The sequence below is a fragment of the Heterocephalus glaber genome, unplaced genomic scaffold (assembly GCF_053883595.1).
Source record: "Heterocephalus glaber isolate CG9 unplaced genomic scaffold, H.glaber_assembly_v1.0 deba00001545, whole genome shotgun sequence".
Lineage (NCBI taxonomy): Eukaryota > Metazoa > Chordata > Mammalia > Rodentia > Bathyergidae > Heterocephalus > Heterocephalus glaber.
The window spans coordinates 587959-614715 of record NW_028258338.1 but is presented as its reverse complement, the minus strand read 5'-3'; the positions used below and the strand labels follow the sequence as shown (position 1 = coordinate 614715).

The 26757-nt window shown below is 37.6% G+C and overlaps 1 protein-coding gene and 1 pseudogene across 14 annotated transcripts in view; one reads left to right on the top strand and one right to left on the bottom strand.

Annotated features, from left to right (window-relative positions):
- The window catches only part of Wnk3 (WNK lysine deficient protein kinase 3), a 220166-nt gene that overhangs the window by 160895 nt on the left and 32514 nt on the right, over positions 1 to 26757 (bottom strand). For all 14 annotated transcript variants that reach the window (XM_021251218.2, XM_087189626.1, XM_021251217.2 and 11 more), the window contains 5 exons: positions 19853 to 20025; positions 18074 to 18294; positions 16978 to 17135; positions 11784 to 11872; positions 5744 to 5963 (listed from right to left, as the gene is read on the bottom strand). In XM_021251218.2, the coding sequence (XP_021106877.1) occupies positions 5744 to 5963; positions 11784 to 11872; positions 16978 to 17135; positions 18074 to 18294; positions 19853 to 20025 (861 nt within the window). The remainder of the gene's footprint in view (positions 1 to 5743; positions 5964 to 11783; positions 11873 to 16977; positions 17136 to 18073; positions 18295 to 19852; positions 20026 to 26757) is intronic.
- LOC106008547 (mitogen-activated protein kinase 7 pseudogene) lies at positions 1611 to 4224 on the top strand (annotated as a pseudogene).

Here is a 26757-nt window from a genome sequence, read left to right as displayed (position 1 = left end):
AACTTTACAGAGTGATGTTGCATAAACAAAACAAAAAAGAATAAGTTTACTCTAAAAAAGGAACATAAAAGGGCCGGGGATTTAGCTCAGCAGCACTGCGCCTGCCTGGCAACCCCAAGGTCCTGAGTTCGATCCCTGGTACCAAAAAAAAAGGGCCAGGGATTTAGCTCAGTGGTTTTGTTGCCTGCTGCGCAAGCACAAGGACCCGAGTTCGATCCCCAGTACCAAAAAAAAAACTGTCTTTGGGGCCGGGGATTTAGCTCAGTGGTTCTGCCACCTGCCTTGAAAGTGCGTTCAATCCCCGGTACAAAAAAAAAAAAGAAAAAGGAACATAAAAAATGAAAATGGACTCTTGAAATTCAAAACATGATAGTAAAAATGAAAACCCAATAGAAAAATTAAAAAATAAACTTAATAGTATCTGCCAAAGAGAATTCTAAAAAGATGGAAAACAAAAAAAAGATATGAACATTGGAGAACCAATCCAAGAGGCCCAACATCCAAATAACAGCAGTTCCAGAAAGACAAAATCATCAATTAAATACTTTAAGAAATTTTCCAGTGGCAGGCATGGTTGGTGCACACCTGAAATCCTAGCACTGAGAGAGGAGGACTGCTCCAGGTTTGAGACCAGCCAGGGCTACATAGTGAGTTCAAGGCCACTGTGAACTACAAAGCAAGACTCTGTCTCAAAATGCCAGAAAAAAATCCTAGAAATCAAAGTACATGGTTTGCTGAGGGTGGTGGCGCACACCTATAATCTCAGCAATCCAGAGGCTGAGGCAGGAGGATGCTACAAATTCAAGGCCAGCTTGGGCTACACAGTGAGTTCAAGGCCAGGCTGAACCATATAGTGAGCCCTCTCCTCAAAACACCAAAAAATACGGCCAGGGATTTAACTCAATGGCGCTGCGCCTCCCAAGTGCAAGGTCCTGAGTTCTATCTCCAGTACTGAGAAACAAACAAACAAACAAAAACACACCTAAAAATAAAAAATAAAAATACTAAAGTATATGGTTTAACAATCTGAAAGGGTCCAGACAGTATCTAATATAGTGGACGGAAATAGATCCAAATTGAATTATTTCATTGTAAAACTTTAGATCACTGAGAAGAAAAAGTAGATATTACAATCCTCCAGAGAGGAAAAAATGGGTCACAAACATAACTTTGGACTTTTCAACAGCAATACTAAAAGCTAAAAGAGCATGGAACAATGACTCCAAATTAAAAACAAAAAACCAACTGTCAACACATAAAATGATTTGGCAAGCCAAAATAATCAATTAAGTACAAAGGCCAGCGAGACCTGGGACCTCCAAAGTGCTGAGGAGGCATGGGGGGCGAGGCGCCATTCGGTGAGTGTGGTCCAGAAGAAGCCCGAGTGCCTTGCCTTTTTCTTCCTGGACCGCACTGCGCAGCGCCCTCCCCCACCATGGAAGCCGGCTTAGGCTCCAGGCTCAGATTCCCGGTGTATGTTGTCTGCTACATGCCTGCTGCTGTCTTTCACCCCCTACACAGCCTCTCTGGTCCCACTCCCCAACCCACAGAGGGCAAACGGAGGCCCACAGGGGAAGGCCCCTCCTCACCAGTGTCTCCACACAGACACCATGGCTGAGGACAGCTCTGGGGAGCCCCCTGGGTCAGTGAAGGCAGAACCTGCCCACACTGCTGCCTATGTGGCTGCCTAGAACCTGGCTCTGCTCAAAGCCTGCTCCTTTGATTGACCTTTGATGTGGGGGAGGGGTACATGATCATTGATACCATAGGCAATGGGACCTATGGGGTGGTGTCTTCTGTGCACCTCATCCTCCTGGGCCAACAGGTGGCCATCAAGAAGAGCCCCATTGCTTCTATGTGGTGAACAACGCCAAGCCGACCCTCATGGAGCTGAAGATCCTCAAATACTTCAAGCATGAAAATATCATTGTCATCAAGGACATACTGAGGCCCACTGTACCCTATGGAGAGTTCAAATCTGTCTATGTGGTCTTGGACTTGATGGAGAGTGATCTGCACCAGATCATCCAGTCCTCACAGCGGCTCACACTGGAGCATGTGCCTTACTACCTGTATCAGCTGCTGTGGGGCCTCAAGTACATGCACTCAGCTCAGGTCATCCACCGTGACCTCAAGCCCTCCAACCTGTTGGTGAATGAGAACCATGAGCTAAAGATTGGTGACTTTGGTATGGCCTGTGGCCTGTGTACCTCCCCTGCTGAGCACCAGTACTTCATGACTGAGTATGTGGCTACTCGCTGGTACCGTGTCCCAGAATACTGACCTCTGGTCTGTGGGTTGCATATTTAGTGAAATGCTGGCCCAGTGCCAGCTCTTCCCAAGCAAAAACTATGTGCATCAATTATAACTGATCGTGATGGTGCTGGGTACCCCATTACCAGCTGATTCAGGCTGTAGGGGCTGAAAGAGTGTGGGCCTATATCCAGAGCCTGCTGTCACACCAGCCTGTTCCCTGGGAGAGTGTATCCAGGTGCTGACCACCAGGCCCTTTCACTATTGGGCCATATGCTACGTTTTGAACCAGTGCCCGCATCTCAGCAGCTGCTGCCCTTCATCACCCTTTCCTGACCAAGTATCATGACCCTGATGATGAACCTGATCGTGCCCCACCCTTTGACTTTGCCTTTGACCATGAAGCCTTTACTGGACAGTGCATTAAGGAGAACACTGTGGCTGAGATTAAAGACTTCTATGTATGACGGGAGGGCATCCACCAAGAGATGTTTCCAGCCTTCCCTGCAGCCTGTGGCTAGTGAGCCTGGCTGTCCAGATGTTGAGAAGCCCAGTCCCTGGGCTCCCAGTGAGGACTGTGCCATGAAGTTGCTCCTCCAGGTCTCCCATCATGTGCAGGTCCTGCACCTGATTTGATTTGACTCTTCAGCCACCTCCACCAGTGAGCCTGCCCCACCAAAGAGAGAGGGTGCCATCTCAGACAACACTAAGGCAACTTTCAAAGCCACCCTACTCAAGTCCTTGCGAAGCCAACTGAAGAGATGGCCCTAGTGTATCCCTGGAGGCTCCTGAGCCTCAGAAACCCATGACAGCCCAGGAGTGCCAATGAGAGCAGGAGAAGCACTGGATGTGACAAGAGCAAGCCAAGGAGAGAAGCTGCAACAAGAGAGGGAACATAGGGGCCAGGGATTTAGCTCAGTGGTTTCGCCGCCTGCTGCACAAGCGCAAGGACCTGAGTTTGATCCCCAGTACCAAAAAAAAAAAGTGGGAACATTGGGGTGGGGGTGGAGAGGGGCGGGGCTGGGACCTGGGGGCCCTCCACTAATCAAAGCCTGCTAGAGCACTGGATTTTCATGGTCCAGCAGGAACACAAGGCGGGGATAACCTGGGACGGGGGGGGGGGGCCCGCGGGGGGGCTCTACTAATCCCGACTGGACTGGTTTTTCATGACAATGATCAAAGCCAGCTAGAGCACTGGATTCAAATGGTCTGTTCCACTGGCCCACCTCCAGCTCCAGCCCCAGCTCCAGCCCCAACACCACCAGCCCAGCCCACCAGTCCTCCCCATGGCCCTATAGCCCAGCCCACTGGTCCCCCACCACAATTTGTAAACTCCAATCCTACTCCTGCACCCCAGCCTGCTTGCCTACTCCCTGCTCCCCCCCCCCCCCCCACTGGCCCTCCTAGACCCATCTCTTTCCCTTCATCACTCCAAACTACCACCTCCACTAGCCTTCTGGCCCCCCAGTCGCTTGTGCCAGCCTTACTTCCCATCTGGTCCACCCCCTCTAGACCCTGGGGGGGGCCCCTCAGCCTTCCACATGAGAGTCACCTGATGTCAACTTGGTGACCCACCAGTTGTCTAAGTTACAGGTGAAAGACCCCCTACCTCCTGTGTACTCAGGCACACCAAAGGACAGTGGGGCTGGCTATGGTGTTGGCTTTAACCTGGAGGAATTCTTAAACCAGTCTTTTGACATGGGTGTGGCTGACAGGCCACAGTATAGTCAGGCATACTCAGCCTCACTTGCAGCCTCCCTACTTGCTGATTAGCTTTAGGCCCATGGCATGAACCCTGCCAACACTGAGTATCTGTAGTGTGAAATCCAGATGAATTCCCTGATGCTGCTGTCTGACCTGCCTGACCTCCAGGAGCCGAGGCCCAGAGCCAGTGCCTTGATGCCAAGGCAAACCCAGCTCGAAGGTCCATGGGAGCATTCCCGGGGTCTGGTCCCTAGGTCCAACAGGTGATGCTCAGCTTGGATTATTCTGCAGGTTCATCTCAGACCCACCCTTCAACCTTAAGCAGCCAGCTGAGCCACCGCTGAGCCATGACAGGATTGGGAGACCCTGACTCCCTCTGAACAATCCTTTTCAGTTTTGTATTTTTATTATTATTGTAATTTTATAATGCAGTCTTTTTGCCATCAAAATAAAGCCTGTGAAATACAAGGTTCCCTTTAATGACTGAAAAAAAAGAAAGAAAAAAGGCACTTTCATACATGCAAGTCTCAAACAATGTACCTCCCATGAACTCTTAAGAAGCTAGCAGAAAATTTAAAACACTGTATGTACTACAGTATAGATGGGATGTATTATGATTTTTATATCTCTGCATGTTGGTAAAATTGAAGAAATAGTTATTCCATTTTAGACTTACAGGTTTTTAAATTGAAGTAATTTTACATTGGTTTTACTCATTCTGACATAATGCATGTTCATTGTACAAATTAAAGCAATAAGAAAACAGTAAAAGGAAATATTCAGATGATAGTTGTGCATCAGATGTCCAAGATAATCATTCCAGACTAGAATAGTGTGACTAGAAAGATGGTCATGGTAAGGCCTATAATCTCATCTCAAAGATCCCTACCATTATTGCCCCATCTTTTATTTTCTTTATCCTGAGGCCAGAATGCACAGGTGAGTCTGGCTCAGACAGGCTGTACAGGGCTGGTCATGACCAGTCTTGACCATATGCTGCCACAGTTCCAGCATGCCTCCCCACTAGCACTGCAGCTGCCTGGAGCAGGTGTGGACACGCTTTGCACCTCAGAGTAGTTACCTGCTGTGATCTACTGATGGTAGGGGATGGTCATGGGGAGATCAGAAACAGAAAAATCAGGGCAGCCCATACCTCATCCGACCCTATGGTTACCAGAAAGCTAACTGCTGGTCCACACAACAGCCCTGCTGAAGCCTTGACTGTGCTGAGCTATGGGTTTATTTCTCCACACTCATTCACGACCTTGCACTCTGATTTCCCCAGAAGCAGCTCTTATATACTCTAAGGAAGCCCAAAGCCAGACAGTGACCCAGAGACTCACTTTAGCTTATCCTCCCCTGCAATTCAGCATCTGATCTCACCAATAGTCCCTGTGTAACCAGCTAGGGGTATATTTGCTACTTAGGGTTTCAAAGTGATACAATATTTTACCTGTATAAACAAAAATGAAAAATAAAGAAATGAGTAACAGGAAAGTCAGGGTAGATATTGCCTGGAGTGATCAGGGAAGGGAATGTAGCTGGGAGGTTCACATGGGTGGCTTAAAATGCAGTAATTTTTATTTCTTAACAAAAGTAGTATTTTATTATTCTTTATACTGTGCACACAAATTTAATATACTATGTTGAGATACATTTCACAGTAACACAATTTAAATAAAGAATAAAAAGAGAAAATGAGAGGAAAGAAAGCAATAAGAATGAGGAAGGAATTGACTCTCCTACCAGTAAAGGATGGGAGAAACAGTAGCTAAGATTTACTTACCATTTCATATGCTACTTCCTCAGGTGTATCTGTTTCTAAATTAAAACTGAATTCAATAGCTTCATTGTCTTTGTGTTTGCCTTTCAATTTTTTAGGATCTTCAACCCAGAGTCTCAAAGCCAGGGATGAATTTGAGCAATCATCTTCTTCTGCTAACTCCACCCTCAGTCCTGTATCCTCAGCAAAAAATGCATGGTTTAGCAGGTTCCTGATAGACAACCTAATAAACAAAATATATATCTTATTATCAGTTCTTCCAATCATAAGCAAGATGTGAATCTTTTAATTAGTAAAAATTATATCAAAGCAACAACCTTATTTTAAATTCCCTAATAATTAAACCATTAATCTGTCTTGTTATAAAAACTAAATCTTATATCCAACCTACTACTAGGGATCCCAAAAAATTCCAACAAAGTAATACATCTAGAAAATTAAATTTAACATATATAAAAGTATGCCTAAAGAGAATTAGAAAAGTACTATCATACATGTCAGGCACATTGATTAGTCTCCCTAAGCCACTTAAGTTAGTAATACTCAAAAGATTCCCGGCAAAGGAAAGTAAAAATTGCCCCAGACATAAAACCTAAATTAGAAATTCAAACTCTTTTACAAATGTTTTAAATACACTGACTTCACTAACAATAATCTAGTCAGTGTATTTCACTTGTTAGAAGAATGCCACAGGTGAAGCTAAGGTGGTTCAGCAAAGTCCAGTGGTTTTCTTAAAGGATTTAACATTGGTTTTAGGCCATAGTAAACATATAATGGATACAATCCTAGCTTCACATTAAAGATTAACCATTTCTGAAGAAAAACAAAGTATAAGACATCAAAAGAATCTTTTATAAGCTAGTGCAGTGATTTTTCTCTCTCTTTTTTTTTGGTACTGGGGATCAAACTCAGGACCTTGCTCTTGCAAGGCAGGCCGCAGCATCACTGAGCTAAATCCCCGGCCCCAGTTATTTTTTTCTTATAAGGCATGTAATACTTATCTGTATTACAGAGCAGGGAAGCTGAAATTGATATTTTCCATAATGTCTATGTTGAGAGCCCCTCCTGTACTACTTAAAACAGAAAAAGCATATGTATAACATGATGTCCTATAAGTGGAGAATTTTCAATCCTTGACATTTTTAGTGATCAAAAGGTACATTCTTAACTAAGACAATGTTATTAAAAATAAGTTTGTTCCAATTAATTGTTTTAATGCTAAAGTAAGATGTGTTTAGCCCTCTGGCTCTCAATGAAAATTTTGTCTAAGCATTTTTAGTCAGGGATACACAGTGTGATCAAAATATATGGTGAATGTTTAATTTTTTAATGTATTAAAGTAAAAGACATATGGCCATTAGTCCCACTCAAACTATTCCCCCTCACTTCGAACACATTTATCCCATCATTCTTGCCACTTTCTGAAGCAGTTCTGAATGTCCTCTTTTATGTCTTGAGGAGGCGTGACAAAAAACTATGGTGACACTCCTGCTGAATGCCTTCAATGGAAAGGTAGACTTATAAAAGTATTACCTTATTCATTGAATCTGACACTGTACAACTTCTGGCTCTTCCTCAGAGTCAAAAATGAGGAAGGGGGGAATGGAATAAAATTAAAATAAATTTTATTTTTAAAAATGACCATGAAAGGTAAACATTTTTAATCAATTCAGGATATCAAGGCAACTAAATGCAACTAAAGACATGGTGAAAGACTTTCAGAATTGCTTCAGAAAGTGGCAGGAATGATGAGATAAGTATGTTCGAAGTATAGTCTGAGGGGGATTAATGATAATGTGTTTCTTTTACTATAATAATTTTTTAAATTAAACACTCACTGTATTTTTTGATCACAGTATGTAAGTATAACAATAGTAGCAAAAGACATCATTTATTGAAAAATTCTTACTGTTATATATACATATATATAAATTATCCTTTTAGTCATCAAAACATTACTTATTTGGGGGAACAACTGAGTAACTTGCTCAAGCTAAAAATGAGTCTACGTTTGAATCTTAGTTCTGCCATTGAGGACTATGCTTTTTCTAATACACTAATATGCCATGATCCTTTTGAATATCGATGTTCTTTAGTAACAGATCATAATTATCATGCAATACAGATAACAATCAGAATCTAAACTAAAACAGCTACTTCAATATAGTATTTTTAGCCTCAATTTAAAAAGCATGTCTAGGATCTGAAAGTATAATCCAATGATAGAGTACATTCTTAGCATATGCAAGCCCCAGTACAAAAAAGGAAAAAATCATGTCTAAAATCTTATGACTGAATGACAACAAGAGCTTACTTAACAGTGGGCAATGAGGACTAGGGATATAGCTCGGTAATAGAGTAATTGCCTAGCACGTGTAAGGTCATGGATTTGATCCCCACTACAAGGGAAAAAAATTACAAAAATGGGCAAAGCACTTATATAGAGATTTCTCCAAAGATATATAAATGGCCAATAAGCACATAGAAACATACTCTACATAACTAGTCATTAGGGAAATGCAAATTGAAACCACAATGAGATAGTATTTTATACCCATTAGGGTGTCTATTATCAAAAACCAGAAAATAACAAGTGTTGAAGCTGGGAGCAATGGAGCAGATTTGTAATCCCAGGTACTTCAGAGGCAGGAGCAGGAAGATCCCACATTCAAGAACAGCCTAGGCAACTTAGTGAGAACCTGACTCAAAAGAAAAAAATTAAAAGGGCCTGGGTATGTGTGAAGCTCTGGGTTCAATTCTCAATATTGAAAAAAAGAAAAAAGAAAGTGTTGATAAGAATGTTGAAATAGGGTCAGGGATTTAGCTCAGTGGTTCCGGCACCTGCCTTGGAAGCACAAGGTCCCGAGTTCAATCCCTGGTACCAAAAAAAAAAAAAAAAAAACCACTGAAATAGTAGAACCTTCATATACTCCTGGTGGGAATGCAAAATGTTGCATACAGCTGTGGTACAATGTTTGGTGGTTCCTCAAAAAGTTAAACATCAGAAAATGGAAAGATATCCCCTGTTCCTGGATAGGCAGAACTAATATTGTCAAAATGGGCATACTTCCAAAATTGATGTACAGATTTAATGCAATCCCAGTCAAAATTCCAATAGCATTCTTTACATAACTGGAGAAAACAATCCTAAAGTTCATATGGAACCAAAAGAGATCTAGGATAGTAAAAGCAATCCTGGATGATAAGGGCAAAGCAGGAGGCATCACAATCCTGGGAGTGAAGTTATATTACAAAGCTACAGTGACCAAAACAGCATGGTACTGGGATAAAAACAGACATGAGGATCAATGGAACAGAATAGAGGATTCAAAAACAACCTCAGATACATTAAACTATTGATAAAGGGGCCAAAAACATACACTGGAGGAAATACAGCCTCTTTAATAAATGGTGTTGGGAAAATTGGCTATCTACTTGCACAAGATTGAATCTAGACCTATATCTCTTACCATGTAGTAAACTAAAGTCAAAAGGCATCATAGAACTAAATGTTAAAAGAGAAACATTTAATGTGCTGGAAGATAAAATAGGTAAAACTCTTGAGGTCACAGACATAGGCAAGAATTTTCTAAACAGAACCTCAGTTGCACAGCAAACCAAAATAAAAGACAGAATTTTTAAAAATGGGCAAGTTGGGCTGGGGATTTAGCTCAGTGGTTCTGCCGCCTGCCTCGCAAGCACAAGGACCCGAGTTCGATCCCTGGTACCAAAAAAAAAAATGGGCAAGTGAAATGAATAGATACTTCACAGAAGAAGTACAAATGGCCAATAAATATGTGAAGAAATACTCAACATCATTACCCATTAGAGAAATGCAAATTAAAACAACACTGAGCTTCTATCTTACCCCATAAAGAATGGCTATCATCAAGAAATCAAATAATAACAAATGCTGTGAGGCTGCAGGGAAGAAGGAACACTCTACATTGTTGATGGGAATGTAAACTAGTACAACCACTATGGAAATCAGAATGGAGATTCCTCAAAAAACTAAAACTAGAAATTCCATTTGACTCAGCTGTTTCCCTTCTACGTATCTTCCCAAAAGAGTTAAAGACATCATATCACAGGGATACATATATACCATGTTTATAGCAGCACAGTTCATAATAGCTAAATCTTGGAAGCAGTCTAAGGTCCATCAACAGATGCTTGGATAAAGAAAATGTGGTATTTACATGTAATGGAGTACTACTCTGTCATAAAGATGGATAAACTTGAGTCCTTTGTAGGAAAATAGATGCACCTAGAGACTGTAATGTTAAGTGAACTAAACCAGATATACAAGCTTAAATATCACATAGTTTCTTATATGAGAAACCAAAATTTTAAATAAAGAGTAAATTAAGATAAATAATAGCAAGTAGGGAAATGGATCTTTCTCAAATTGAAAAGGGATCAAGCGATGGAGGGGGGAGAAAAGGAGAAAAAAAGGAACTAAGATGTGTTATATACACATACCAAGTCCACACAAGGAATGTAAATATTATGTACTGCAAACATGTATTATTAAAAAAATATATTAAACATAGTATTATCATATGATCCAATAATTCCACCCTTGGTATATACCCAAAAGATCTGAGAGCAGAGACTGAAATAGATACTCATACGAACACTCATGCTGCATTTGTCACAGTAGCCAAAAGATGAAAATAACCTAAGTGTCCATAAATGAATGAATGTATGAACAAAATGTGGTAGATACACACAAGGAGATATTATTCAGCCTTAAAAAAGAAGGAAAACTAATCAGACATGGTGGTACATGCCTCTAATCCCAGCACTCAGGAGGCTGAGGCAGGAGGACTGTGAATTCAAGGCCAGCCTGGGCTATGTAGTGAATTCAAGGTGAGCCTAGGCTACAAACTGCAACCCTATCTCAAAAAACCAAAAAGTAAAACAATAAAAATTTAAAAAGGAAAATCAGATTCATGCTATAGCAGGTATCAAACTTGAAAACATCATGCTAAATGAAGTGAGACAAAGAATAAACTGTTTTATTCCACTGATACGATATACCTAAAACAGGCAAATTCATAGAGACAAAAAGTGGAATAGAAATTACCAGGTGATAGAGGGAAGAAGGAATGGGCAATTACTGTTTAGTGGGAACAGATTTCCAGTTTGGTATAATGACAGAGTTCTGGAGATGGATAGCAATGACTGTTGTACAACAATGAGAATGTGCTTAATGCCACTGAATTATACACTTATAAATGGCTAAAATGATAAATCTTAAGTTATGCATTTTTACTACAGTTTTTTTTAAAAAACCTAGTTGCAGCCTGTCAGTATGAACACTAAGAATGTTCTATAATACCCATAATTAAACAAGTCTTACCTCAGCGGCTTTATGTATTCTTAGATATGTAACACTAAATCTAGATAGAAAACTAATTTTTTAAAAAGGGAGGATCAATGAAACATAGCTGGAAATGATTTCTATAAATGACATATCACTTCTATTAAACACCATCATAAGGAGATACAAATCAAAAGATGAACTCACCAATATAAGACTAAAATTTTCTAAGGCTCAAAGGTAACTAAAAGCTAAGACTAAAGGAGATGTCCATAAGAAAAACACAAATTGTGATACAAAAATATAAATTTCCTACTTCTTAAACAAAAATATCCATATTAGCTTTACCACTATTGTGATACAAAGATATATGCTCAAATAAAATACATATACTCTTAACTGATAACAATTTAACTAGTAAGGGTCTACTGACTGTTAAATTGATAGCTAAAGGTGATGAAAGTTTGTCACAACACACACACACACAAACACACACACACACACACCCTGTAAATGTCACCACAAGGAAAATTCAGAACATGGTATCACCATCTAAAATGGCAAACAACATGCACCGATATATTTCACTCTAGACTGTATGATTTGGCTTCTACTGAAGTCATACCCAGCATGACTGAAAGGTTAGAAAATGACCCAGAGCAAGATAAGCGAAAAATGTATCCATCAGTTATGTCACTTAACTATATGTGCACCCACCTTTCAGATTTATTTTGACGAATACATCCTTCAATGATTTCTTTCACTTCAGGATCAGTGACTTTATTGAAGCTGGCTGGTTTTATGCCCTGGGAGGAGAAAAATGGTTTCTTGTTACGAATTAAACAATTAAAAGTCCAGATCAACATGACACTCATTAAACGTCATTTTTATTACTAAACTACACTGAAGTTTTAAATGAGGTAAATATATACATACAATATAAGTTTAGTAACACTGACAAAGATTTTTGTAATAGCCCTACAGATAAGAGTGAAAAATTATAATGTAAACCTACAACAAAGCAGATGTATACATTATGTTTTAATGTATGTATAATATATAGAATCTAAAAATATTCTCAAAATAATTAATGACATGGAGAATTCTCATAATGTAATATTAAGTAGGGAAAAAAGTAGGATCTCAAAGTATACATACAGTAAAATCTCAATTAGAAAAATAATATCCCGATCCAAAATATTTCAAAGTCTTCTAGAATGGTTAGAAGCAAAGAACCACCATATACTTATATATCTATATATGCATGTATGGAAAAATATATACATATAATAAAAACATTTGAGAAATCCATATTATTTTATCCTTAAATAACACTGAAATATCAAGAGAACCTACCTTATGCTAATTATCAGGTTCTAGAAATTAAATAACAAATAAATGCAGGTCAGACAACTGATAATGTTTCTATGACAACTGGGTTAGCTGCCTAAATCTGCTTGTTTTACATTGTTTTACCTTTCATTCTGAGTTTTAAATTAAAAATATAATCCAAGTATTATTATAACCATTTAATAGAAAATTCCAAATTAAGATGGAAGCAGAAAGGTATACTAGAATAATTGTCATGGATTGAGGCAATCTAAGATCCACTTCTATGCCTATCACACTACCTAACAGTATACAGAATTGAAAAGTTCAGTATTATATGCTAAATAAACTGTAAGAGCAATGGAAATGTGAATTGTGACATGCCATTTTTGTAATTTTAATATAAAATAATAGTTATTAAAGACTGGAGTTATGTTATTGTATTTACAGAAAAAACCCTCTTTGACTTTTTCACTGACCCTGTACCCATTTTCGAACCCTGTGTGCCTTCTTTTTTTGCTCCTAAATGAAATGGGGAACTATAACTTACAAATCAAGTACAAAATAGTTTTCTGTTTAGGACTATCCAAACTATGAACCCAAACTAAAAAAGACATTCTAGTTCTTTTTTCTCAGCTTATCAATTAATTCACTCATTCATTCATTTTAGTGGTACTGGGGATTGAATCCAGGGCCTTCACACTGAGGTACATCCCCATCCCCTTTTCAATTTTTTACTTTGAGACGGAGTCTCACTAAATTGCTGAATTGCTCAAGCGAGGCTCTAACTTGTAATCTTCTTGCCTCAGCCTCCCACAGTATTGGGATTACAGGCATGTACCACTATTCTCAGATTTTTTCCTGAGCTTTTATAGAAATTTTTAAAAATCTAGTAGAATAGTAAGCCAAGTGCAGTGGCACACTCTGGGAGGCTGAGGTGAAAGGATCACAAGTTCAAACCCAGCCAGGGTAACACCCTATCTCGAAATAAAAATTAAAAAGAAAGTGGGAGGCTAGGGATGTAATTCAGAATGAAGGCCCTGGGTTCAATCCTTAGTGCCACAAAAAAATGTAGAATAGTATAATTAAGCCTAACAAAACCATCACCATCTTCAATAACAATGATTAGTGTGTCAGCCTTGTTTCAGCTATCTGCCTACCTTTCATATCCTGGGGTATTTTAAAGCAAATCTAAAGTATTATGTCCCTTCATCCATAAATTTTTCAGTTTATACCTCTAATAAAGAGACCCTTCTAAAAAGAATTATGTCATTATCCCATCTAAAATGATCATGAATAGTCTTAATATTATCTAATACACAATCCACACTCTAATTTTCAAAATTGCCTAAATGATGTCTTTTTATAATTGGTTTGTTCAAATCAGGATCTTAACAGGGTCCATACATGTGCTGGAGGTGGCTCATAGCAACTTATAAGAGATATTTTCAGGAATTTTGTAAGCCAATTGTTAAACATAGTCATTTCTTAAAAATTAAATTATGTAAACTTACAATTAAATAAATTGTACTAAAAAGACAAGACAATAAATACTGAAAACATCGCTTCCTATTTTACTACATTTTACCATTATTCATGCATTTGAGGTTGTTTACAGCTATTATACATTTGTGGTAGAAATTGCATATAAAAAGTGCCACTGTGCATCCCTTCCTGACTGGTGTGAGGTCACACCAGTAACTTGATACCAGCCATAGCAAGAGAATTTACAGCACAAAAAATCGGTATATACTAAGAATCAGTGCTTTATTTTTTTCAGAGAATCAGCTGTTAAACATTTAGCAGCTCAACACTACTTCTAAGTCTCTTACAATGTATAAAAGACCTCCTCCCCTTTTGCATGAAATTGTTTTGTTGGAGAAACTAGGTCATTTGTCCTACAAAATGTCTCACATTCTGAATTTTGCTTTTATGTCTTATTGTCTCCCTTTACAAATCACTAGAGTCAGACAGCCTGAAGGTCAAAATCCACCATTATCAATAATTGTGGGAAGTTGGCCAAGTCACAATGTCTGTTTTGCAATCTTATCATCTATAAACTGAAGATTATACCTTTCTTGTAGGGATTAAAAACTAAGTACATCGTTTATCACATGCATTAAAAATGGCACCCCTTCATACCTGTTATAATGTCTATTACTAAAAAGATGAAAGCTAAGTATTGGTGAGGATATATAGAAAACGGAAATCTTAAAGAGATAGTTCAGTGACAAAGTAATTGCTTCAGAAAAAGAACCCTTATACACTGTTGGTGGAAATACAAACTAATACAACTATTATGGATAAGGTATGGAGATGCTTCAAAAAAAAAACACTGAAAATAGAACTACCGATTCAAACTAACTACTGGATATATGTCCAAAGGAAGTGAAATCAACATATTGAAAGAGATATCTACATTCCCATGAAGTTTATGGCAGCATCATTCACAACAGTCAAATATAGGAACAAGTATCCATCAGTGGATTAATGGAGAAAGAAAACACGGTATTTAGCATACAATAGAATACTACTGAGCCTTAAAAAAAGAAGAAATTCTGTAATTTGCAACAACATGGATGAACTTAGGATATTATTCTAAGTAAAAGGAGCCAGGCACAAGAAGATAAATATCACATGATCTTATTTATGCGTAAAACCTAAAAAAGAGTCAAACTCAGCAGTTAAAAAAAATAATGATGGTTACGAGAGGCTGGAGAGGCATATTGTTAATAGGAAATCATTAGTCAAAGGGTACAAGTTACAATTAGACAAGGGAAATAAGTTTAATATGTATTATTTAACTTACTTAAATAAGTAACCACAATCAATAATAATATATATTCAACACAACTTAGAAAGTAAATTTCTAATGTCTCAAAACAAAAGATTAGCAAATGAGGTGATGGATATAACTAGCTTGATTTAATAATTCCACATTGTGTGCATCAAAATATCACCTCATATCCCATAAATGTTTATAATTTTAATTGGTATATTAAAAGTAACATTAATTTAAAAGAAATTTTTAAATTATTACCTATTAATAATAGCTAACAAAATGCTAATAATTTCTTTCATGGCCTATCTTTAGCCACCAAACTGTATATGATATAGTCCTCTAAACAATAATAACCCTACCTTTGCTATGTCCCATATTACAATTATATCCTCTTATTTTATAGTTATTTATAAATTTGTTATTCCTCTACTAGAAATGTAAGCTCCAGGAGAGTAGAAAACTTCTAATTCATCTTTGTATTCCTTGTAATTTCTTTTACTTTTACTTTTTAATTAATTGAAAAAATGTCTTTTGGTTTTCTGAGACAGGGTCTCACTATATAGTCCAGGTTGGCCTTGAATTCACTATGTAGCCCAGGCTGGCAATGAACTTGAGGTGATCCTCCTGTCTCAGCCTCCCATGTGCTGAGATTACAGGCATGTGCCACCAGGCCCAACTAATTTTTTTAGTACATGTTTGTAGTACATAATGATTACATTCATCATGGGGAGCTGGTATACGTACATAACACATTTTAATTCTTTCTTCTTCCCTCCCTCCCTCCCTCCTCCATGTCTTGGTTCCCTTCCCATTTGCAAAAGGTCTCTCTCTCTTCTTGTAATCACTAACAAAAAAAAAATAACTCATAGCAGTGGCTCAAATATAAAGTATAATCAAAATATACAGTGAATATTTCAACTTTTAAAAAAAGTATTATAGGAAAAGAGACATTACAATTAATCTCCCTCAATATGCTCCCTCTTGCTTCAAACACACTTATCCCGTTATTAATGTCACTTTCTGAAGCAGTTCTAGATGTCCTCTTACCTGAGTGTCTTTATGAGGTCAGTGAATAATGCTGCAAGTGCCAGTCAATGAAAAAGCACATTCATAAAAATCACTACTTACTGTGTGTCTTTATCCACCTTATTTACCCAATCTACCACTGTGCAACTTCTAGCTCTTCCCCGAAGTCAAATGACCATGAAACGTAAATATTTTAAATTGACTCTGAACATTGAGGCAGCCACAACCATGCAACTAACTAAAGGCACTCATGTGTCCTCTACTATAATTTTTAAAATTTAAGTATTCACTGTAGTTTTCAATTGTGTGTTTATACAGAACTATATTGTGAATGCCCTCTCATAATCAGGCTTTTAACCCTATTTATTAGAAACCTTCAAAGCCTTTTAGACAATCTTTCCTATTCAGCTGTGAAAATTAAGATTCATCTAATAAATATCTAAGAATTCATTAGAAACAAATAAATATAGATGATATATCTGTATTTTCCCCAAAACACTAATACAGAGCATTTATGACTCAACAGAGGGCAGATATATAGTATAAAGCTTGTCTCATTATAATTGTTAAATTACCATTACATAAACTTAAACTAAAATTAGGGGGATTTTGTGGGTTTTTTCTTTCTTTCTTCCTTTCTTTGCAGCCTTACACACGCTAGACAATTACTCTACCACTTAAAAGTATGGCCCCAAATTAGGCTTGCCTAAATCAGTTTTACCAACTTCAACAAGAAACATGGCAATTTGTGAAAAACAATAAAATTATACCTACACTGGTTACTTTACGGTATATTTGAGCTGCATTCTGGCACTCAGAATAAGGGTACTCTGAAGTAGCCATTTCTAACATACACATTCCAAAAGCATAGACATCAACGGATTCATCGTAGTGCTCTTCATACATCTCTGGAGCCATAAACTCAGGAGTTCCTATAATATATCATATTTTTATTAAAGAGAAAAATATATCCACCAAGATTCCTTTCCCACACAGTACCTGTGTTAATTTGTTACCCACAAGCAAATTTAAAATTATAAAATTTGTATTATTTATACAAAACAAAGAATTTCCATACTAATAAAGTACAATTTGTAATGCTCAACATTAGGTTAAGATGATGTTTTTAATTTCTACTAATTTTAGTTCATATTTTTCTGAATGAACTTAATAAATTCTCTTCCTTAAGTCCTCAGAACTTTTTAGTGACCCTAAATATATCCCTCAAAAGAAATACACTAAGATGTCTCTGAAATAAGTCACTATAAGGTATTTCAAAACAAATTCAGTCTAGGCCAGGAGTTGGTAAAATTTTCAGTGAAAAACTAGAATAAACATTTTGTACTTTGTAGTCCATAATATCTGTCACACAACTATTCAACTCTGCAGTGCAAAAACACCCATAGATAATCCATAAATGAGTAGATGTGGCTGTGTTCTAATAAAATCTGATTTATATAAAATGGAGTACTACTCAACTATAAAGAATGCGAAACTAGAGACATTTATAGCTAAATGGATGCACATTGAGGTGATACTCTTAAGTGAAATAAATAGGACACACATGTGTAAATACCGAATCATTTCTCTGGTGTGAGAAACTGAAAGTGTAAATGAGGAGCAAAAGGCATAATAGATAATGTGAAATAAGAAGAAAAGGTCCAAAGGGGAAGTGGAAGTGGGAGGGGTAGGGGAAAGGAAAGAAGGGAAAGGAATAAATATGAGAAAAGGAAAAAACAGAAACAAAGTCTTTGTAAATAGGGAGGGGCTGAAGGGAGGCCAGGGGAATGGGGAAAAAAAGAACCAAGATATATCATGTAAAGGTACAAATTCCCAATAATGAAACTAAAAACTATAAACTATTAATCACCAATGACACTCTTAGCAAATGATGTGCGCATTAAGGTGGCCAGTCCTAGATCACCAATCTTCACAGATCCAGTGGGTCCTGTGATGAAAATATTGTCACACTTCAGATCCCGGTGAATAATAGGAGGAGTCCTAGTGTGCAGGAACTGCAATCCCTTTAAAATTTGCCTGCACCAGCTTCTTAAAACCTTTGGTTTCATGACTTTAAATCGTTTTAAGTACCTATACAAAGAAACAGAAGACCACGTATAAACAAATATTCTTATCTTATTGTAAGAACTTTATGTTAGAGTAAATCATATATGCAAGCTGAAATTTTACACACTATAAGTGACGTCTATTGTCTTTTATGGCAAAAAACAATTTTAAATCTAACACCCCATTCTCAGATAGACATCCAAATTTTCTGTGACTGGGAGGCTGAACTTCAATCTAACATATCCCAGCCCCTTAATAAGTCTGACCTTTCCCAAAAAAGACATCCTATCAAGTATAGCTTTCTGTTTTGTTTTGTTTTTGGCAGTTCTGGGTACGAATTTAGGACCTCATAAATGTTAGACAAGTACAGTATTCCACCACTGAGTTACATCCCCAGCCCATTTTTATAAATTTTCCAGTACTGGGGGTATCAAACCCAAGAGCACTCTACTATGAGCAATATCCCTATCCTTTTATTTTCTTAATTCAGATATAGGGTCTTACTAAGTTGCCCTGAATTTGCAATCTCCCAGCCTCAGCTGCCTGAGCAGCTGAGATAACAGGTGTGAGCCACTACACCTGGCAAGTATAACATTTTTTTCTTTTAAATATAGCATTTTTTTTTTTGGTACCAGGGATCGAACTCAGGTCCTTGCGCTTGCGCAGCAGGTGGTGAAACCACTGAGCTAAATCCCCGGCCAAGTATAGCATTTTTAATTCATACCAGAGTGACCTTTTTGGAATAAAGTACAATTGAAAAAAGAAAGTCCTATTTTACTTCTTAATAATTACTCACATATAGTCACAACAGGGGTTGACTACATAAACTGTAACACAAAACTGCTAGGAAACAAAAGGTATAGCCCACATTCAATTATGTACAACTATCAAATGAAAAGTTGTGACTAGAAAGACTACAATTATATAGTATTATATAGTATTGCTCACTAGATATGTGAACTTGGACAAACACCCACCTTTTCTCCTTTACCAAATGAAATTATAATGATTTCCAATTCTGAAATTCAATGATATGTGGCAGGTATTAAATGTTGGGGTTTTTTTTGTGGGGTTTTTTTGGTACGGGGGATTGAACTCAGGACCTTGCGCTTGCGAGGCAGGCGGCGGAACCACTGAGCTAAAGCCCTGGCCCAAGTATTAAATTTTTAATGATATAACAAATTTCATTAATATATTTTTTTGTGGTACTAGGGCAGTGGTGGTGAACCTATGGGACACGTGCCACAATGAGCTTTATATCACTGAAAGCTCTAAAAGGTTAGCCATCAGTGTTTTAAGGGTTGCACCGAGGGCCTTCTCACTAAGCTACATCCCTACCCCCAACCCTCTTGATATTTCTAAGAAAGGGTCTTGCTGAACTTGTGATCTTTCCACCTCAGCCTCCCAGAGTGCTAGGATCATAGAAGATACCACTAAACCCAGTTAACACCCTAATTTTTTAATCTACCCTGAGACAAATTTTATAAATTCTTTAATCAAGTATTAGTTTATAAATAACTTTTATGACTTCTGAAAATTATTTCCAAATAAAACTTCACTGGCACTATCATGATCAACTTACGTCTTTAAGGTTCCTGATGTCATTAGTTCAGTTACTAATACAATACATTTTTTTCCTTTTAAGATAGACTCCCAAGAATCATAAAATCGAACTATATTGGGATGCTGGAGACCTTTCAACATCTCTGCTTCTTCCTTAAACCTTTGCTGCTCAGCTTTGGTTAACTTCCGGTCCTAAAAATGGGAAGAATAAGTTTCAAATTAAAGTCACACAAATTTTTATACACATTTCTAACACCAGTAAACTGAGTGTTTTATTGTATATATGTATGTATTTTCACCTGTCATTTTTGGGGGATCTATGTAATGACTAGTATCCTTCATTAGATAGTTACTTTGACTACCCCCCCACACACACACAAGGCAATGCAGCAGTTTCAACATTTCATTAAGTATGTTATAAGCCTACCTACACAATACATCAGTACCTCAGGTGTGGGAGATGTAGCTCTTGCCTAGCACTGCCAGGCCTTGGGTTCAATCTTTAAATCGTAAAAGAAAAAAATTAATTACCCTGAAAAACATCTCATAATGAATTGAGAAAAGGTAGTAAAACAGAAAACAGAGACACTTCTCTAAGGACTCTTCGAGTTTTCATATATAAAAAATCTATAAAGTCCAGGCAAGAATAATCAAAATGTAAGACACCGGTACATTTATTCTGGTTTACTTTCTGAATTGCCAAAATAAAAGTACTCTAGGTTTCCAGACAGAAATATCAGGCTAGCAAGCAATGAAATACCTTCAAATAGGTACTGGATCTCTAACATACTAATTAAATGCTAGAAGTCAAGGGAGAAATGTTTACAGAATTCTGAGGAAGGACCATGACCCCAAATTCTGAACTCAAGACAAGCTGTCAATAAAGTTCACCTGCATTTCCAGACAATAGGGACAGTGAAAAGTAGACCAATCCAATACACTGCCTGAAAATTACTCAAAGAAGTTCAACAACAATGTGGCATTAGAAAATGCAGTCATCTCTGCTTCCCATCACCATGACATAAGCTGTTTCTCCTCTGCAACGCCCCTCTACCATGCTGACTTGCCTTGGGATCAGCCAATTATGGACTAAAACTTCTACAAAATAAACCTTTCCTCCTTAGGAAAAAAATACAATCATTAGAAAAATAAGATGTTTGGCTGGGCATGGTGGTGCTTGCCTATAGTCCCTGCTACTTAGGAGACTGAGGCAGGAGGATCATTTCAGCCCATGAGTTTAAAACCTCGGGCAACACAAGATCACATCTCAAGAAAAAAAAAAAGGTGAGACACAGAACAAAAAGTGAGAAATTATCAATAACATTTACTTACTTAGAGTTAAACCTAAGTAATAATGGCTAACGTACTGTAATTGGTAAAACTGAATGAGTTTTCTCAGCATTAATTAATATAGAATACTTACAGTAGGACTGCAGAGCCCAGCCTGACAAATTTAGCAAGACCTTGTCTCAATATAACAGCAAAAAAGAGCTCCAGATGAAGCTCAAGACAAAGGCCCTAGGTTCAATTCCTACTACTTAGAGATAGACAGATTTCACAAAAAGATACTCTGTGTACTAATATGAACAGAAATCTCAAACATACTATTAAGTGACAAAAGCAATCAAAACTTTGACAGTTTGTATATAAAAAAGAACCCTACTGAACAATGCTATATTTTTTGTATATATTTAAATGCATTTTTTAAAAAAGACTAGATGGATAAACAATGTGTAAACTGTAGTTGTCTACTGAAAACTAGAAAGACTGACATGGAAAAGTCTTTTCCTCAAATGACAATCATAATTACTCAGCAATCAATAGGCAAGTATCTAAAATTTGGTCTCCTAAGACTTTGTTGCTTGTGTTTGACTTTTTCATTCATCTGAAACTAAATGTTGTAGCTGAAGTATTTTCTTCTAGGATTCAGGTATGCCCAATCTGTGGGATGCCTGACTTGCCTAGGCTGCACTGAATAATGAAGAATTGTCTTGGTCCACATTTAAAACATACAGTATAATTAAATGTAAGTAACAAAACATTCTTTTAAAATATACTTTTTATTATAACATGAGCATATCCAACTCAGTATTATATACATTATACAATATTAAGTTTCCATTTGTACTGGGTTCTGCACCAATCTATTCCTGTATCACAGTTACCAAAATGTTTGGGAAAAAAAAGGTGATTCCAGTATATTTAATAATGTAAGGCATGTCACTTTCTTATTCTTATTTTCTTCTCACCTATTTACATTCCATACAGACATTAAGATTACAGTTCCAATTAAACTTAGAAAAGAATCATTGGGGGCCACGTGTAGTTCATTTTAACAGTGTCTTTCATAGAGCAAAATAATTTAATTTTGATGAAGTTAAATTTATGATTTTTTTTCTGTTATGGACCATACTTTGGTTGATACACCTATGAACACTATCCCCAACCACAGATCACAATGAATTTCTTGTTTTCTTCTAGAAATGCAAGGTTTTACTCTTAGATCTATGACCCGTTTGAGTTAATTTTTATAATAAAGTATGAGATTTAGGTTGAGGTTCTTTTTGTAAAAATATACATGCCCAACTGTTCCAGGAGCTTTTGTTGAAAAGGCTATACTTCCTATGCTCAGTTGCCACAGCACATTTTTATTTTTTATTCATTAAGTTTATTGGTACATTTTGGGTATACAATATGACATTCATCATTGGAAATTTGTTACCTTTACATGATATATCTTGGTTCTTATTTCTTCCCCATTCCCCTGCCTCCCTTCAACCCCTCCACCCCTCTCTATTTACAAAGACTTTGTTTCCATTTTTTCCTTTTCTCATATTTATTCCTTTGCCTTCTTTCCTTTCCCCTACCCCTCCCACTTCCACTTCCCCTTTGGATCTTTGCTTCCTATTTCACATTATCTATTATACATTTTGATCCTTTTTTACACTTTTGTTATAAATGTCTCTCATTGCACTTTTTAAAAAATATATCATTTAATCAATCATATTTGTTTAGGTCTATTTCTAGACTGTGTTGTATTCCACTGATCTCTGCTGTGTTCCACTGTCTCCCTGCCAATACCATAAATGTCTTAATTTTGATACCTTTAGAATAAAGTCAAAATCAGTTAACACAAATTGTCCCCACCTTGTTCTCCTTTATCAAAATTATTGTGGTTCTTCTAGGTTTGCCACTTCCTAAAAATTTTATTTATTTTGTTAGGTTTTGGTTCTGGGAATTGATCTCATAGCATAGACTTTACTGGCTTATGTTTTTGTTTTCACAAATAGTTTAAAATGAAGTAATTTCTGCTGGGTTTGGTGGCGCATGCCTGTAATTGCAGCACTTACTGTATAATTATAATTTCAACAGCTTCCAATGAGTTCAACTTTTTATCATTATAAAATATCTCTATTGGCCAGGCGTGGTGGCACACACCTGTAATCCCAGCACTTGGGAGGCTGAGGCAAGGAGGATCACCATGAGTGTAAGGCCAGACTGGGCTACATAGTGAGTTCAAGGTCAGCCTAAACTACATAGTGAGACCTGTCTCACAAAATAAAACAAAATGTCTCTATAATGACACACGCCTGTAATCCCAGGATCACCCTAAATTTGAAGTCAGCCTGGGCTATGTGAGTTCAAGGGCAGCTTAAAGTACATAGAGACCCTGTCTCAAACAAAACAAAACAAAATAAAAGTTTGGCTTGTCTGATATTAATATAGCCACTGCAGCTTTCGTTGCTATTTATGGGACATAACTTTTCCCATACTTTTATTTACAATCTAGTTTTGGTCTTTGAATCTAAAATGTATATCCTCTGAGCATCATATAATTCAATCTTGGTTTTTACCTTGTCTGATAATCTCTACCTTTTGATTGGATGGATCTTTTAATAATTCACATTTAATATTATTGATCTAATTTTATTTACATTTGCCATTTTACTTTTTCCAATGTCTCATATCTTTTTTACTAATCCTTTATTACTTCTTTTGCATTAAATATCTTTTCTAGCATAAAAAAGAAATATATCACTTCCAAAGGGTAAACTATTGCCTTATTAGCTATCCCTCTTAATGCAAACACTAACAATGTCCTACAGAACCAGATCAGAGGCTTCAAAGACCTGTTTCTACAAATGTAAAAGAAAGAAATCATCAACAATGATGTAAAAGCCATATTATAAAATAACTTTTTCAAATATGGGTGAATATTACAAAGGCTTAAAATCATATTTGGCTTACAAAGAACTCTATCAATGAATATTCTTTTTTATCAGTACATGTTTGCAGTACATAATGATTACATTTACTGTGGGGAGTTGGTACATGTACATAACACTTCTTAATTCTTATTTCATTCTCTCCCCCTCCCAGCCTTCCCTATCTCTTTCAACCCTTGGTCCTCTTACCTCAATGAATATTCTTGATGAATGTGAGGCTGCTCAGTATTTTATTACTATCACTTATCTGCTTTATCATAAACTGCTTCACTTGCCCAAGGTACCTAAATGGCACTGATAATATTGGAAGCCATGTATGCTAAACTGAGAGCACTTTTTTGGGGAGGGTGCTGGGGATTGAGCCCCCAGGGCTCATGCATGCTAGCTAGGTAAGTGCTCCACTACAGAGCTAAGACACCAGCCCTACCCAATTGTTACAGCTTGTAGCTAGATGTCCCCCCAAAGCCTCAGGAGCTCATAGGTAGGGCTTTTTGGAGCTGGCTGGACCTAGGGCATGTGATACTGGGATTAAGGGTATAGGGTACTAAATCAGTCCAGATTGGAATTATCATAGTTATGGGTGTGGATAATGGAAGCCTCACCCTGGGTGTGGGTAGCACCAATCAATAGGCTTATAGCCTGGATGGAATATAAAGGGAGAGAAGGAATGTAGGCTTGCTGCTGCTGTTTGCTACTTGCTGCTTTCTGCCTGCCACACCATGAACTGTTTCTCCTCTGTGATGCCCCTCTGCTATGCTGCCCCGCCTTGGACCCAGGTGACTATGGCCTGAAACTTCCACTATCTATGAACTAAAATAAATCCTTCCTCTTTTAATTTTGGGTGTTAGGTATTTTGTCTCAGCAATAACAAAAGTAACTAAGACACAAACACTTTTGGGGGGGGGCACTGGGCATCAAACTCAGGATTCCACTTGTGAGGCAGGCGGCAGCACCACTGAGCTAAATCCCCAGCCCTAACAAACACTTTTAATTCATCCCTCTACATCTCAGAAACAGAATTCACAGTAATGACTACAGATACCTCACAGATACCTCACTCCCAAAACACCACTTTCCATGGATAAATAGTGTAACCTAAAATTAAAACACAATAAAATAAACACACCTTGGGCTAATAATAATTTGTAAGTATGGACATCAAAATATCAGTCAAGAAACCAAGGTATAATATAGCCTGGCCACATAAGCGTATTAAAGCTTTGGGCATGTTCATCAATGGTATTAAAGAGATAGATTAGATAGATAGATAGACAGACAGACTGATTTCAAAGACCTGGGCATGGTGGCATACACTCTGGGAGGCTGAAGCAGAAGGACTGCAAGTTTGAGCCCAGCCTGGGCAATGTAATATGATCCTGCTCAAAATAAATAAATTTAAAAAGGGCTGCAAATGTAGCTCAGCATGAAGACCCTGGGTTTAATTCCCAGTAACTAAAAAAAAAAAAAAGACATATGTTAAGGGGCTGGGGACATATAGCTCAGTGACACAGTACCTACCTACCTAACATATGTGAAGTTCCATTCTCAGCAGTGCTCTGCCAAAAACGATATATACTGAAAGGGAAATGAATCGCATACAGAACTGGATTCACTTGTCTTCCAAAACTTTTGAACAAGAAGCATGTCTTCACCCAGTAGGGACTTATGCATGCAGTTCATCTGGTCAGTTTACTGCCTTAGCAGGAGGACATATAGGAACATTTAGCTTCTTTGCTCTGACTATACCCACCAAACCAGCTTCTGATTATAATCTGGCTTCCCATATATCTAACATACACATGACATAGAGCATTTTAACTAACAACTATATTCCTCATTCTAAATTAATAAACTTGTATCCTACATTTAGAAGTCTGAGAAAGACCAAGTCAGTCTCTTCATATGTCTGACCACATCTGTGCACTGACAAAAGGTGAAGGCCAAATACTGAACCATGACAACCTAACCATGAAATAATTTGTTCAAGACCTCTATGCCCACGAATGACACCCCTAATATGCCCAGGAATGACAACCCTAATGTGTATCCCTTGAGCTTCAGTAGTTTAATGTTAAACGTCTTGTTTTAAATACAATCCACTTAAATCACATGCTCCAAAATGGTTGGTCAGGCATGGTAATGCATACCTATAATCCCACCACTTGGGAGGGTGAGGCAGGAGGATCCTTGTGAGCTCACGGCCAGCCTGGGCTACACAGTGAGTTCAAGACCAGCCTGAACTGCACCTAAAACTCTGTCTCAAAACAACAAAAAATGGTTAAAATTATACAAGAGACCCAGGTGGTGGTATAGGCCTGTAATTCCAGCACTCTGGGATGCTGAGCCAGGAGAATTCCAAGTCTGAACCAGCCTAGGCATTTTAAGGATATAGCCATACCCTGTTTCAAAATTTTTTTTTTAATTTTAAAAGGGCTGGGAATGTAGCTCATTGTAAAGGCCCTGGGTTCAATTCCAGGTACCATAAAAAATAAATAAAAATAAAACAAAAACATAAAAGAGGGCTGGGAAGCCATGCACAGTAGTACATGCCTGTAGTCTCAGCTACTTCAGAGGATGAGGTGGGAGGATCATTTAAGCCCAGTAATTCAAGCCCAGCCTAGACAACATAGCCAGAACATATTTAAAAAAAAAAAAAAAAGGGGGTGGGATGTAGCTCAGTAACACAGCGCTTGCCTAG